We start from the raw sequence: 13,960 nt of genomic DNA on the forward strand, positions 1-13,960 counted from the left end.
CAATGTTGATTTTAACAAGTTACTGGATAAAGGAGATATTCAACATTAATCTTCTCTCTGATAGTCATGATTTGATGGCATGATTTGGGGCTAGCTGTACAGGAAGCTCTGCAGATGAGCTCCTGCAAGCTTTGTTCTACCGTAGTGTTTGTTGTACAACTCCTAATCCTTCCATGTCCATCTACATAGTAGTCTCTGGCTTCAGCAAGCAGCCGCACTTTCCCTGCAGTCCATGGAGTGTTCTAGGGATCTTCAGATGCAAGCTGCCTGGGAGCTTCCTAGGTCAACTGGGGTGAAAAGTAGAGGAAGGAGTTGAAAGCTGACCATCTCCACATGGGCAGGCGGGTGTGCATTTCCTCCAAGCTGGCAGCTACTGAAACTTAACTTCTACTGGCTGGAGAGTTTTACCTAAGAGACGTTTACACTCTGTGTTCTCTGGTGTTCCTGATTTACACTAGACCAGGGTGTAAATAATTTTAATGACTGTTACAAAGCAGGAAAGATGGGACGATTTTAATGTGGTTTAAAACTTTCACTTCCCTCTGTCTTTAACATTCATCTATTGTCCACTGTCTTTATCTTAATCATTTGAAGATGTGTCGCCTGGGCTTTGAGTCTGCAAATTTTTACTTCTCTGCAATGCAAAAAAGTAAAATAAAATACAGTTTTATTTTGCCTTTCCTTATCCGTTACCCTTTTACTTCTTGTATAATTCCTTTTTCACATTTTTTTTTTTTCTCCCCAGAGTGAAAGGGTTGAACAATCCAACCTGCTTTTCTTGAAAATGACTTGCTTTCATTTCCTTTTCCAGCCAGGGAATAGTTTGGAAAGGCTGTTCTCTGGACACTTGGCCGAGCAGGAGAAGGCAGCCAGCTGCACTGCTTGCCAGGGGAACAGGAGCGCTTCCTGGCAGAGGTGGGGCGAGAGGAATGGAGCCTGTGCCATGGGACTCACTTTCATCTCCTCCACTCTCTGCAAGGCAGTCCTGAAATTTCCTGACTGCTTCTTAAATCTTCCAGTTAGAACAGCTACGCAGTGGGGCCCACTTGTCTAAAAGAAAAAAAAAAAAGGAAGAGAGAACAACTTGCTCTTATAAATAGGAATACATAAAAAATATTAATCAGTGCTCTGCAATCCAGTGCATTTTGCTCTGTGTGCAGTTTTGAATACCCTGTAAGGGAAGATGAGTGCTCCCACATGCCTGGCCACCATCACTGTCACACCCTTTTTGTATAATCATCCACATGTGATTCTTAAGGACTTCTGTTAAGAATGGGATCTAGGTCTGTAGTTTATCGTGTTTAATTATATTTAGCATTTTTTAGGGTTGGATGCATGCCATAATGTTCTGTATTTTTTTTTTCTTATTTTTTTTTTCTTTTTCAAATTGCTGAGTATGTTTGGATTTGTAAGTTTGGTTTTGGAGTCCTGAGAGTTGCAGAGTACCTGAGCCCTGTTGCTCAAGTGAAGTGTTGGGCATGAGGAAATTCATCCTTACATTCTGGCTTTGGGGACCTGCAGACAAGTTGCTGACAGCAGCACTGCAAATGCTTTACTTCTTGGAGTATTCTTTGAAATGAAATTTTGCAGGTTTCCTGGTAAAACCTAATTAAACTTAGCTCCTTGATCTCCATTGTTTGGCCCTTTATCAGAAGTACACAAGTGAGAAGAATCCTTTTTTAAGCCTCCAAGAAGAAATTTAGAAGCATCTGTCCTCTTTCATAATTTCATCACAGGCATGCCTCAGAAGAGGTGCCAGTGTGAAAATTAATCCCGTGGAGAAGGCTGTTGTTTCCCCCAAGTCTGACAAGTCTTAATCTGTCATTCTTCCTTTCTTCTGAAGGCATTTCAGATATATCTGGAGATGCCGAAGAGTCTCATGCCACCTTCATAAGTGATATATTTATCTGTATTTGTACTGGTTTGGCTTTTACCGTGAAGCTTGGGTGAGGTCAGCACATGAAGAGGGGATTTGTGGCTTGACCTGAAGTCCCAGCTGACAGAACCAGTGATGACAAAATGTAACTCACCTGAGAAGCTGAAGGCTATACTTGTGTCACCAGTATGAAGCCTCAGTGTCACGATGAAACTTGTCTCATCCTCCCGAGCAGTTTTCCAAGGTGGAAGAAACAGTTTTTTCTATATATGGAAGAGGATTTGCTTTATCTGCTTCTGTGAAAGTCCGAGTAGGGGGTGAGAGGAGCTTTACAAACTTCTATTTTGAATTGTTGTCATTAATGTTCCCCAGGTTGGATGCAATAATTGCTGGTGTCTGACTCGGCCAAAAGTGGCCAATACAGCCAAGAACAAGTACCTCACGTGTGCTGCGCAAATTTAATTTGCTCCATCAGTCTTTCTGGTAGGAGTTCATGTTCCTGACTGGAAGCTGGAAAGCTTGGTATCCTTCTGCCTTAGTCACTTTTTTAACCTCAAGTAACTACCAAAATACACATCTTACTTTTAGAGTTATGACACAGTGGTACTGTTCTTGGATACTGACAGCTGAGCAGGTAGCCAGGAGCACTCTTAGTTCAAAGGCATTGGCAGCTGTTCTGTGCTGTTCATAGTTTTTTTCATCACTTTTGACAAGGAACTTTAAACTTTTATCGATGTCACCAAAGGAAAAAATACATGAAAGCACTCTTGTTCCTCTATGTTGGAAAAACCGAAAAAAGAGAAAAGTTCACTCTGGATATTCTTTTCCTTTTTTTTTTTTTTTTCCCCTTCATTTACTGAGAGGTGCTAAGTAAAGAATCCAGGGATAGGAACAGTCCAGCTGGGGAGATTGTAACTGCCCATGTTTAGTGAGTCAGGATTCTCCACAGCTCCTGTAACAGAGATCCTTTTATTTGCTCCCATTCTGGTCCCACTAGTGCATCAGCCAACTTTCACCCCATATTGCAGCTGCTGACAGAGAGGTTTTCTGATGTGTGGAGCCAAGGGCCAACCACAATTTGTCCATGTATTTACAGGGATCATTTCACTCCAGTAGAAGCATAGCCAAATATTTCTTGATAGAAACATGCTGCACCCATCTAACAACACTATCCAACTGAGGCAAAGTGAAGAATGCCGTAATACTTGTATTACAGTAGTTGATCAAGCCCCAGTGAGAGATGAGAGATGAGTTGCATGAGGCACTGTTGATCTCGCAGTACTTTTCCCAGCCTTACTTTGGAGCTCTCCATCTAAACTGACAAGTGATATAATCAGTTATGCTGCAAAAGGCCTGAGTACTCGGAGCGAAAAACTTTCATGTCAGCTTAAATATTTCTTCGTGTGATAGTGTTCATGGTCTCATGGCTGTGCTAGTCCAGTGTGCTTATCTAGGACATGATCGTACATGAAAAATGAAAAACTTCATGTGTCATTCAGTGCTACTGGTGATTTTTTGTTTTGGTTTGGTTTTTGGGTTGGTTTTTTTTTGGAGGGCCAGATCTTGGCCTTACAGCCCCAATAACTGTTATTTCTCAGCAGCAGCATGGTGAGTCTGGAAAGAGAAATTAGAGTCAAGAGGATATTTTCCCAGAAGATTAGAACAGTTATAATGGAGGTCAAACTTTTGGCTTCAGCTATTGGACTGTTGCACTTTAAACACATCAGTGAAAGCAGCAAGTTCAAAGTTTAGCATGAAATAATGCCAAAGACAAAGGAAAAAAAGCATATCATAGAATTTTACTAAAACTTTGCCATCACTCTTCACACTGGCTATAGCTTTTCAAGCAATCGCAGGATAATGATTCACCAGTGGAGGAAAGCACTGTACAGCATAGCATCCTAGTTTGGGGAATTGAAGACCGGGGGATGGAGTGTAACTTATAATTATTTACTGTGTTCTTTTAAGGACGAACTTGATCTTAATGCCATAGAGAATTTATTTTTAATACTTGCATTATTATACATTTCAAATATAATGGTAGAAATTCCTTTAACTCAAGGCTTACCTATTTAACTTAAAGAGCTGTTACTTCTTATTAGCTAGTTGCAGGATAGTTGCAGGACACTTCAAGTGCATTACCCAGGAAATAGAAGGTTTTGAAGCAACATTGTTACATTTTTTATTTAATCTGTTTGTGTCTCTGTAATTAGCAATATATAGAAATTATTCCCACAGGAAGGGTTTTAGAAGCCTGTTGCTCACTCTCGCTGCAGTGGGAGCTTTCTGTGTGTGACATCTTCAGCTCCATGCTCTCAGCTGTTACTACCTCATTGCATACTGGGCATGGATCTGGCTGGCTGGACGGCAGGTCTGTTGATGTTAGTAGATTTCAGGTATTGATCTGCATCCTCTGTGACCTGACCTAATGACATAAGTTCTGGAATGACTTTGTATAAATATATCTGACTCGTATGGGTATCAATGGATGCATTCATAAAGATTATTCAGGAATGTGAGCTGTTCACCAACAGCCAGTTATCGCAGAAGAAACATGGAGCTGGAAGGACTTCAAGAGGCTGCTCTGTTGGTCCTGCTTTAGAAGAGAGTGTAGATTGTATGCATGATATTGCAGATAGGTATTTATGTAACCTTTTCTTAAAGGCTTCCAGTCACCACCAAAGCATCCCCATGCAACCTATTCCAGTGCTTCATTATCCTTGATGTCTTAAGGTTTTTGTGACATATAGCACAAACCTTCCTTGCTGCAGCTCAGAACTACTCATGATTTATCCGACAGGGAAAATGGATCACTCCTCTGCTTTTTGTGGCAGCTGTTTGCATGCTTAAAGGCTGGTTTTGTGTAACATTTTCAGTAGCCTCTTTTGGCTGAGCAACCCAAATTTACTCGTTAGCCTGTGTTTTATAGTTCTGTAGTAATCTTATTCCTCTGCAGCACTCAGTTGGGTAGATGGTTCTGTGTTAACTAGGAACCACTGCCACTCAGGTCAGTTTTCCAGACTTGCAGCCTATCCACCATATTTTTTTGTCTAGACCACATCTCTTGCTCATTTGCTAAGGGGTGTGTCCAAACTTACTGAAGTCAAGATAAATGTCATCTGTGATTTCTCCCCTGTTTGCAAAGCTTGTTATCCAGCCCTGAAGGCACTTCAGGTTGTTTGGACACTAATTGTTTCTGACAAGTCTGTGTAAGCTGTTACTCAACTCCTTGTTTTCTTCCAGGTGCTAACAAATAGTTTGAAGATTTTTCCACTTGTTCTGTCATTAATTCCTTACTACTTCTTATTCTTTCTCTTCACCCACCTTTGTTTGTTTTTTAATAGCACAGATTGCTGTATTCCAGCCTTCTGGTACAGCATACTTGACACCATATTCTATTTAAAACTATCTTATCATATATGTATATGTATCTGCTACTAGAAGGAATAAGGAACAATAAAATAGATAAGGAATAATGTATTCATTTGTTGGAGATATTTTCAAAAGTTTAGGTAAGTGTAGAAAATTATGCAGGTGTCCACAGCCCTCAACATCCAAGGCTGTGCGTTAGACCAGCATTGCTTGTATAAGGTAGGTAAAAGAATGGAGAGAAGGACTGAATGTATCTGTGCCTGGGTCTTTGCTTCTAATCATGGTCTGTGTCTGGGGTTTTTTAGATTGTGCTGTGGCCAACTGGTCAGTTAAGTGGTTTGTAGCTTGCTACATACTTGAAGCAGTGAGACAGACCTTGGGAATCCTTTCTGTGGAAATATATTGCAAACAGTGAACGGAGTTTCTTACTGTGTGTCAAAGTCACTTGTCAAATACGAAGAGTGCCACAATCATACCTGTTTCTGTTTTAAAAATAAGTCAGAGGGATTATGAGTAGCATTCTTTACTATGCTTTACTCAGAGGTCTCCACAGATGTATACGGGAGGCTATCAAAGGGGAAGAATAGAGCTCAGCTCTGACACACCCCCGCCTCCAGTATTATTGTTCCTTTTTTCATATGGAATGAGAATTTGATGCCCTTTAAAAATGGAAGCTATGAGAAGAATGGGGAAATAACTTCTAAGCATTTTTTTCCTCAGGCCTCTATTTTGAAATAACCAAATGAATTAAGAAAGTAACTTTTTCATACTCTTTTCAAGAAATCAAAACAAGGCCATGTAATTTTTCTGAATGAGTGTACAACATTGGCTAGGTTTGCTATTCAGAGCATTCAGTTGATATTTATGAGAAACTTAATATTCTGAGTTCTATGGGCTTTGTTTCTTTGGATAGGGACTGCTCAGATTTCATGCCAGCACAGTACCTGGCCCAGTTCTCTAGGACAGTGGTGGTCTCCTCCAATTATTAGGGATTTCTGAGCATAATTTTTTCCAGTGGCCTATATTTGATCCCATGGATTATGTTACTTTGCTTGTGTGCCTATCTTTTTTACCTTCCATCTCTGTTTCCTTTTGCTTCAAGTCTCAGTGTCTCCCTTGCATCCTTCCCTCCACCCATGGGGTAGCTGGCAGGGGAGAGGGGTGCATTATGTGTTTGCAGTACTTTTGACAAGTGGTGACACAGTTTAACTGGAGATGTCAGTTGTCATAGGTAGGTGCTGTTCATGTAATTGTTAGATTAGTACTTTGGTAACTTATTTTTTAAATGAGCTGTATTTTCATAAACTGGATCCTTAGCTGCCAAAGCTTCAAGCCATTATGTGTGTGTCCACTGCAGCAGGGACTGCCTTGATTTATTCCAGCTGAGCTGAAAGCAGTCTGCTTGTGATGTGCTTGCATTGTATTTCTTTTAATTTCATTTTGAAGCCAACTACAAAGTTCTAATTTTTATAAGTGGCAAATCTGGAGGGTAGGTGTGCCATATTTAATCTCCCCAAAACTTGTTATTTCTGTGTGAGAAGTCACTGATTACTCCTTCCTTCTAGACAGTAAAAAGCTCACTGTATACATTGTGAGGTAGGAGATAAGGTTACAAAGAATCTGGCAAGCGGTCTGTTTCCCCACTACTGCTGGCATGATTTTTTCCATTTAGCCTACTTCTAAAGGCCAAGTGTACAAGGTTTTGGAAGTTGCCATTTGCACTACTTTTACAGGCCACCTGGGTTATTGCTTTAAAATAGACAGTTAACTACCAGCTACAGTTAAGTGAAATATGGAACCATGTCAGACGAAACAGAAAACTACAGTGAATATCACAGTCTAAAAATATGCTGATTGATTTTATGAGGTTTTGTTTTGTTTTGAGCGGGTAGTTTTTTTCAGTTCTTCACTTTATTCTTTCTTGTATGCTCAATTGTTTTCTCATTTTTTATCATTCTGAGGAGAGGAGTGCCTAAGAAAGTAATAGAGAAGTTCTGTAACTTCTCTTAGTAAGGTGGACCCCAAGGTAATAGTATTATTGCCCTAAAAATTGCTGTCGCTTGATGATGATTTCATGTTTCATCTACCTCTGCAGGGGTGAGTTTTGACCCATTCCATTACCTTTCATGTTATTCTTTGTTACCTTTCATCAGGGTTGGGAGCCACTAGATCTTGTTTAGCTCTGACTTTTCTCTGTTTTGATACTATCCTTATGGAAAAATATGTCATTGTAATATTTGCAATTGCTTCTTATTATGGCTTTGTGCCTTTTAGGTTTTAGTAATGCTTTTCTGTATGTAAAATAACCTATTTTTGTGTACATTTGAAATACTTGTTCTTTGTTACTTGGCGTGAGTACAGGGTGGTTAGCTGGTGTCCCATACTTCCAACCTGAATGTGTGATCCTGTAGCATGATAGTATCTGTTTATCAAATATACAAAGCCAGGAAAAAGGCATCACCTCCACATCAATGTAATTTGTGTGTTCATTTTAAAAGCACCTTCATTGTGAATTCTGAAGTTCCACCTTTGAAATGTTCCACCTTTTGGTATTAGCTCAGCCTTGGGTTGGATAGAGTTAGAACAGGACTGAAGCATACTGTGTTTTGTGCCAAGTATGTCCACTGTGTCACTGTCAAGTACTCTTTTGTATCAGCGTTTAGAAGGACTCTGCCTCCAGGGTACACAAGCAGTGCTTCAAACAAAACACTCAAATTAAACAACTCTCTGAACAGTTTCCTCTTTCACAACCTATTTTCTTTCCAGTGTGATGCTCCCTCTGAATATTATTCTTAAGAAGCTTAAGTATCCTGTGCAATTTGTGCCAGTATCATATGACTAAAGCAGTAAAGACTATTTCTGGAGCCCTGCTTCTGTAGTCACAGGGCAGCTGAATACCTGCAGAGACTCACCAGTAGGAAGTCTGACTAATAATGTATGTAGAGCAGAAAATTTAAAACTTGCTGTGAAGAACCACCATAGTTTTCATGCTCCTTTGAGCAAATGTGTTTTCAAGTAATTATTTAGGTTATTCCCAGAAGCCACTGATGCATTCCTAGTCTGTTTTGATCTTCAAGAAACGCAGATGTTGCCTCTGTAATTGCTATCCGTATTCATTATCGCAGCCATGGTGTTGTATGATGCAATTGGTGGAGCTCCTTCACTGAATGTGATCTCTGTCTGGAGTCTGCGTTAGTTTTGGATGCTTCTGAATCATAAATGGTCAGAACATCTTTTTCTAATATTTAGTTGGATATCATCTTGTTAGTCTGAAATACGTATTGTTTTATATTTTTGGTTTCTTCGTGTGCATATAAATGAGTGTGTGTTTGTATGCACACCTCTTTATCTAGCAACTTTTGTCTCAAACATTTATGTGTGCTCAAGAAAAAGCAGAAAGCCAGTTGCTTGCAAAAATGAAGCCAGGTTGTTTGGGGTTTTTTTGCAATTATTACAAAAATTGTAAAGCAAAACAGGTGAAACTTGAAGCAGAGGTAACAGATTGAAATTAATTGAGCAAATACTACCATTAAAAATAGCAGGCAAAAAATAATCTTGTTAAGATTGGGTGTAGTTCCATTATCTTGGTGATACTGAGTGCCTTCTCATGGTGTGTGTCTGTACCCCTGTTGCTCAGGCACCTCTGGTGCAGAGCTGTCCTGCTCTGGCTTTGTTATCATGATGTCCCCTTCAGGGTGTGATAAAACTCACCAATAAAGAGAAGTCAGAAACTCAGCCCTGGTGATGTATATCCAAAAGCCAGTCCTCTGCAGATGAATCTGAAGCAGGTGGCCACAGCCAGAGTGACTGATACTTGTAGTGTCTTGGGGAAAGACGTTTATCTTGCGCTTTGGAAAATCCAACTGGATCCATCTAGCTGTTTTATTTGGAGACAGGAAAAACTAGTCTAGCCTTGTAAACCTGAACACTCAGCTATGAATAGCACAGACAAGAACTGAGTGCCCACTGTGGTGCGAACTTGTGATATTTCCTCATGTCTTAACCTGTCACAAGGAGGGGCCACACTATAAAATAACAGTGTAATGCCCTGTGTTACCTTGTGTATTGCAAGAAGAGTGCTGTGAGCTGTACCAGCCTCTGTTCTTCTCATTCTCCAACTCTCTGCTTCCGTTCTAGACATCAGAAGGTTGAAATATTAAAAGTTTATACATTGTAACAAAAAAATTTAATCCTTTTTCAATATGTATATAATTTTACTCCAGACAAGGCAACTTTCCAGATTTACATTAGCCAATATTAGAAATGGATGGTTTTAAAAGTCGGGAAGCTGTCTACAACTTTTACCATGTTAGCCTGAAATGTTTCAGAAAAAGCATCATCTTTTTGATCTTTTTCTTTGTTTGTTTGTTTTTTTATCGCTCTTTGGTTTTAAAAATTATTCAGTATCAAAAATAACAAAATTTTGCGATAGCAATAACAAATATAACAGATATTTGAACCTAAAAAGCTCCAACTCTTGATTATAGGGATTTTTTGGCAAAACTTTTTAAACATATCTGTTCTGGAGCAAGCTGGGAGGGCTCTCACTTGCTCACAACAGCATTTTTTACTTACTCTTAATATGCTTCAACCAGCAGAGGTCAGAGACCACAATTTAGATCATAGCAGAAAAGGGTGATTTTAAGTAAAAAGTAGACTGTTGGAATAAATCACATTTCTAGCATTGGGTTAAGAAAATGTTCAAATGGAACAGCAGGAGAAGGTGGGAATCTTTTTGCCCTTCTCTGCCAATGGCTGTGGCAACAATGGCAAGATACTGTCCTCTACACACATGTTAATCTCTCTTTACCTGCCAGTAGGGCCTCATTACCTCTGAGCACTTTGAGTGGCCAGGCTTAATGGTAAAAGGATTATTCAGCTGGTGGTGTAATGTATGGGGGTTTTTTAGTATTATGTTTAGCCTTACTGCAGCTGTCCTACAGGCATGTCATTAAGAAGTGTCCTCTTTCCTAAGCTTCAGTAGAGAAATGCGCTTCTCACATGTGGGAAGGAGAGTGCTTTCATGCTTCTGAGGATTAGATTAGCAAGGCATAACTTTCTGCCTTGAGGTATGTCAGCACCATACAGCTGATATGTAGATTCGTAAAGTTTGACTCAGTGGCAGAAAGTTTACGTGAAATAAGATGAGGTTTGTTGCTAACACCACCTTTCAGGGGAAATACTGGGACACCTCTACTTTCCACGTATTGTGTGGATATCTTAGTTGGGGTTTCTTTCTCCTTTTCTACTACCACTTTCTACACTACTACCACTACTAATTCAACAGTGGTACAGCTGCAGCTGGGTTATCCGTTTAGGTGGAAGGTTCTGTAATCTGCAGTAAGGAAAATCAATTTATGTTTACTTACAGTGCCACTGAGAAAGTTCTGAGACCACTGACTGGAAGGAGGAGAAAGAGGCGTTTCTTTCTTTGCTGCGCTTTGAATTCTACACCTTATATTGGGTTTTTTTCCCCATCCTGATCTATAAACGCTTCTTGAACAAGTCAGTGTGTCTTGCTTTAAAAATCTTCACAAGGTAGCCAGCTGTGCCATTCAGTGCTAAACATGTGTTGGTATGTAGGCATGGCAAGCCATGGGGTTCACATAGGATAGAAATCTCTGAGAACCTTATCTCTTCCTAATTCATTATGCTGGTCATAATGCATCTAATCAATGCAGTTAACTTAGTAGCATAAAACAAATTCAGAAGAGCTCTTCCAGCATTTGGGGCTCTCACAGTTCTGAGCGGAGCACTTGGAAGCTGGCATTTGTCAAGACTGAGCCTGGGTACAGGCCTGGGTTAGCAGGTGAGCAATGCTTGGTGTTTTCCTTCCCTAGCCATGCTGTGTGGAGCCATTCAATAGTCCTTGATTATAAACAGAATTTGAACTTAATTACCGCTTTATGAATCTGTTCTTATTCTTCAGTATCAGCAATGTCTTTTATATGTAAGGTAAATACATCCTCTTCTGCCTTCATAGCTGTGGAAAAAGGCCAGGTCAATACATCCTCTTCTGCCTTCATAGCTGTGGAAGATAGCTTTGTGCAGATGACTTCCATTTGGCCTTATTCAATCAATGATGGGGCTAATTATGCATAAGCAGGACAGTGGTGAAATGTGAGCCAGACCCTTGATTTAGGAGGGGTCTTTATCTGGCTCTCAGGGCTGTTCTGTAAACCTTGGTATAAAATGTCAAAGGTTTGCCTGCATTGGTCCTTGCTGTTGTGCACACAGTAATGCCACAGGGAATGGTTCTGTAGGAAGACAAAGCCTGAGAAACCAACCTTTATCTTCTTTATCTTGCCTTTCATTTATGAAGCATAACAAAAATGTGAACATGTATTCCAGGTTGAAAGATGTATTTGAAACACTGCTCTTTTTGGGGACTCTAAAAAGGCGAGTAGTACTTGTCATTTCCCTTAGGAAGGCATTTCTCTTAACTATGGATTTGATCAGTAAACAATGCTTATACAGTCCTGGGATTTACAATCTTAAATTTTTATTGAATAAAGCTGATCAAATACTGTTTGACACTAGGCCACAAAGCACATATATTGAGGTGCTGAGACTCTGCTAAGCTGTAGATACTGGATGTTCCAGATACAGGTCTGGAACTTACCATGTAAGTGTAATATTTACCAGATTTCAGTGTAGCTGGAGATGAAGAGCAGGAAGTTTGGGAGATTTTAAGCATGACAGAGAAAAGCTTGAAGGAACTGGTATAGCATGCTAAATTCTTCCTGGTTAATTGACTTACATGAAGGCATGTAAAGACAAGTAACGCATGGGCAGTTTATTTGGGCTAAAATCGATGTGGATGGGAGTAAAAGAAAAACAGAAACAATGAGGGGGAAAAATGAAAGCTCTACTATAGCCATGGATGAAAAGCCCCCAGCTTTTGTATTCGCAAACATGAATGGATTCTTACAAGGGCACAAGAGCAGTTTTAACACTTTTGCTTCTGTGCACTTTGCTTTTGTACTACCCACATGGCTTTGTCTTCTTGGAGGACTTTTCCTTCAGAGGAGTTCATGGTCCCTGATTCAATCAGTGCTTGAAAACTTATTTGCAAACAGAACTGGTAAATGAGTAAAACAAAATAACTGGAACACAGAAACATTTTTAATCTGTGCAAACTGTAAAATCTAAAGCCTGAGAAGAACTGAGGAAGCTTTGCAAAATCACCTTTATATTGTATGTTTCAATCCCATGTGAGGGCTGCTGAAGAACGATTTCAGACTCGTGCCTCCCACACTGAAATATCAGGGAGAAGTTGGATCCTATTCCTTTGTCTTCATGCTATTGTAGCTGAAAAAAATGCTACAATTCCAAATATGATGTGTAGCAATTGTGAAAATTCCTTAATCCTGTTTTCCATTCATTTACGTAGTAATTAAAACCATAGACCTGAAAACTGTTTTCACAGGCAACTTTCATTGGCAGAGGCCTATTTAATATGTGTTTTATGACTGCACATTCAATTTTAATCTTTCCCTCCAGAAGAGAGTGAAACTTGATGGTGTTACCTTCATTATCAGTCTGTGCATTGGCCTACTTTCTTACAAGTTGTACATCATTCCACTGTACAGAATGTGACAGTGTAATGGGGAGAGGGGGGAGGGATGTATTTAATTTTGTTCTCCTGAGAGGGCACTGCAAAATGTTCTAATGAAAGGATAATCAGAAGCTTAAAGAGGAACGAAAGTTTTAAAGGACTAATTGAAGAGGGGAGATGGCTGAGTGGTTTAAAGGAATGAAATTACGGGAGAGCTCCAAGTGAGACGAGGCAGCAAACGTAAAAGAGCTACCACCAACTGTGATGAGTGATAGAGGTGCTTTTAAAAGCTGTGGTTGTGGGGCTGTATCAGTGTGCAGATAGAGGGAGGAAAAAGATAGTTCACAGTTTGTTCTGGAGACAACAGTTCAAAGGTACATTGCCCTGTGTGTGGTAGTCTGCAGTCAAAGGTAACAGGTAAGTACTTTGTGCTCCAGACCTATGGAATGTCCAGTAGGACACTACCCCTTCTAGGTCCATGTTAACAGGAAGAGCAACTTACGACATGGTTTATAGTATACTCTTACTCAGTACAGTCATCCGTGATGAGTAGACCGCTGCCCTGCTGGGTTCTGTTTGGTGCAATATTTAATTTGATCTCTCTGCCAGGGATGTACATTAACCAAATTCTGTCCGTTAAAACTGTACTCTCTTTCCATTTTAAGAAGAAAAATATTGTGAGAGCCTAGATAGCTCTATCTAGACTGGAATTTAATCCAGGCTGGGCAGGCCTGGAGGGTGTTGGTAGCAGGTGGGTGTCCATTGGCCAGCTTGAGGTGAATGGATTAAGCCCAGCCCAGCAGGCAAATCTCTACATGCTCACAGCTGACACTTGTTTTGATCTCTTTCACCAGTAGTGTGAACTGGAAGTCTGCTAACAGCATAGGCATGAAAACTGTCACCCAGTATTGCTCCTGCACAGAGGAGCCCTCACCAAAACACAGAACTTGGGTAGGCTGGGAAAGCAGTAACAATAATCACATTGCAGGTGTGAGGTACATGAAGGATTTGGTCCTGTGAGCTCATCTCAGTCTGAGGAGCTTCCTGAGGACTGGATTCACCCTGGGCTCCCTCATTGTGAGGAGCTCTGAGTCAGGAAAGCTTTTAAGCACATGGCTGAGGAAAGCATATAGGATGACTTCAGCAGGCCTTGG

At 40.2% G+C, this 13,960-nt stretch overlaps 1 protein-coding gene across 2 annotated transcripts in view; it reads left to right on the plus strand.

Moving 5' to 3' along the window:
- Positions 1-13,960, plus strand: part of TGFB2 (transforming growth factor, beta 2) — a 61,763-nt gene that overhangs the window by 14,218 nt on the left and 33,585 nt on the right. The window contains exon 2 of one of the 2 annotated variants that reach the window (XM_009994745.1): positions 6,202-6,216. The exons of the other annotated variant lie outside the window; for it this stretch is intronic. Coding sequence (XP_009993047.1) covers positions 6,202-6,216 — 15 coding nt within the window. The remainder of the gene's footprint in view (positions 1-6,201; positions 6,217-13,960) is intronic. 2 annotated transcript variants of the gene reach the window in all.

Source organism: Chaetura pelagica, unplaced genomic scaffold (assembly GCF_000747805.2).
Source record: "Chaetura pelagica isolate M959 unplaced genomic scaffold, ChaPel_1.0 scaffold2, whole genome shotgun sequence".
In the NCBI taxonomy this organism is placed as follows: domain Eukaryota; kingdom Metazoa; phylum Chordata; class Aves; order Apodiformes; family Apodidae; genus Chaetura; species Chaetura pelagica.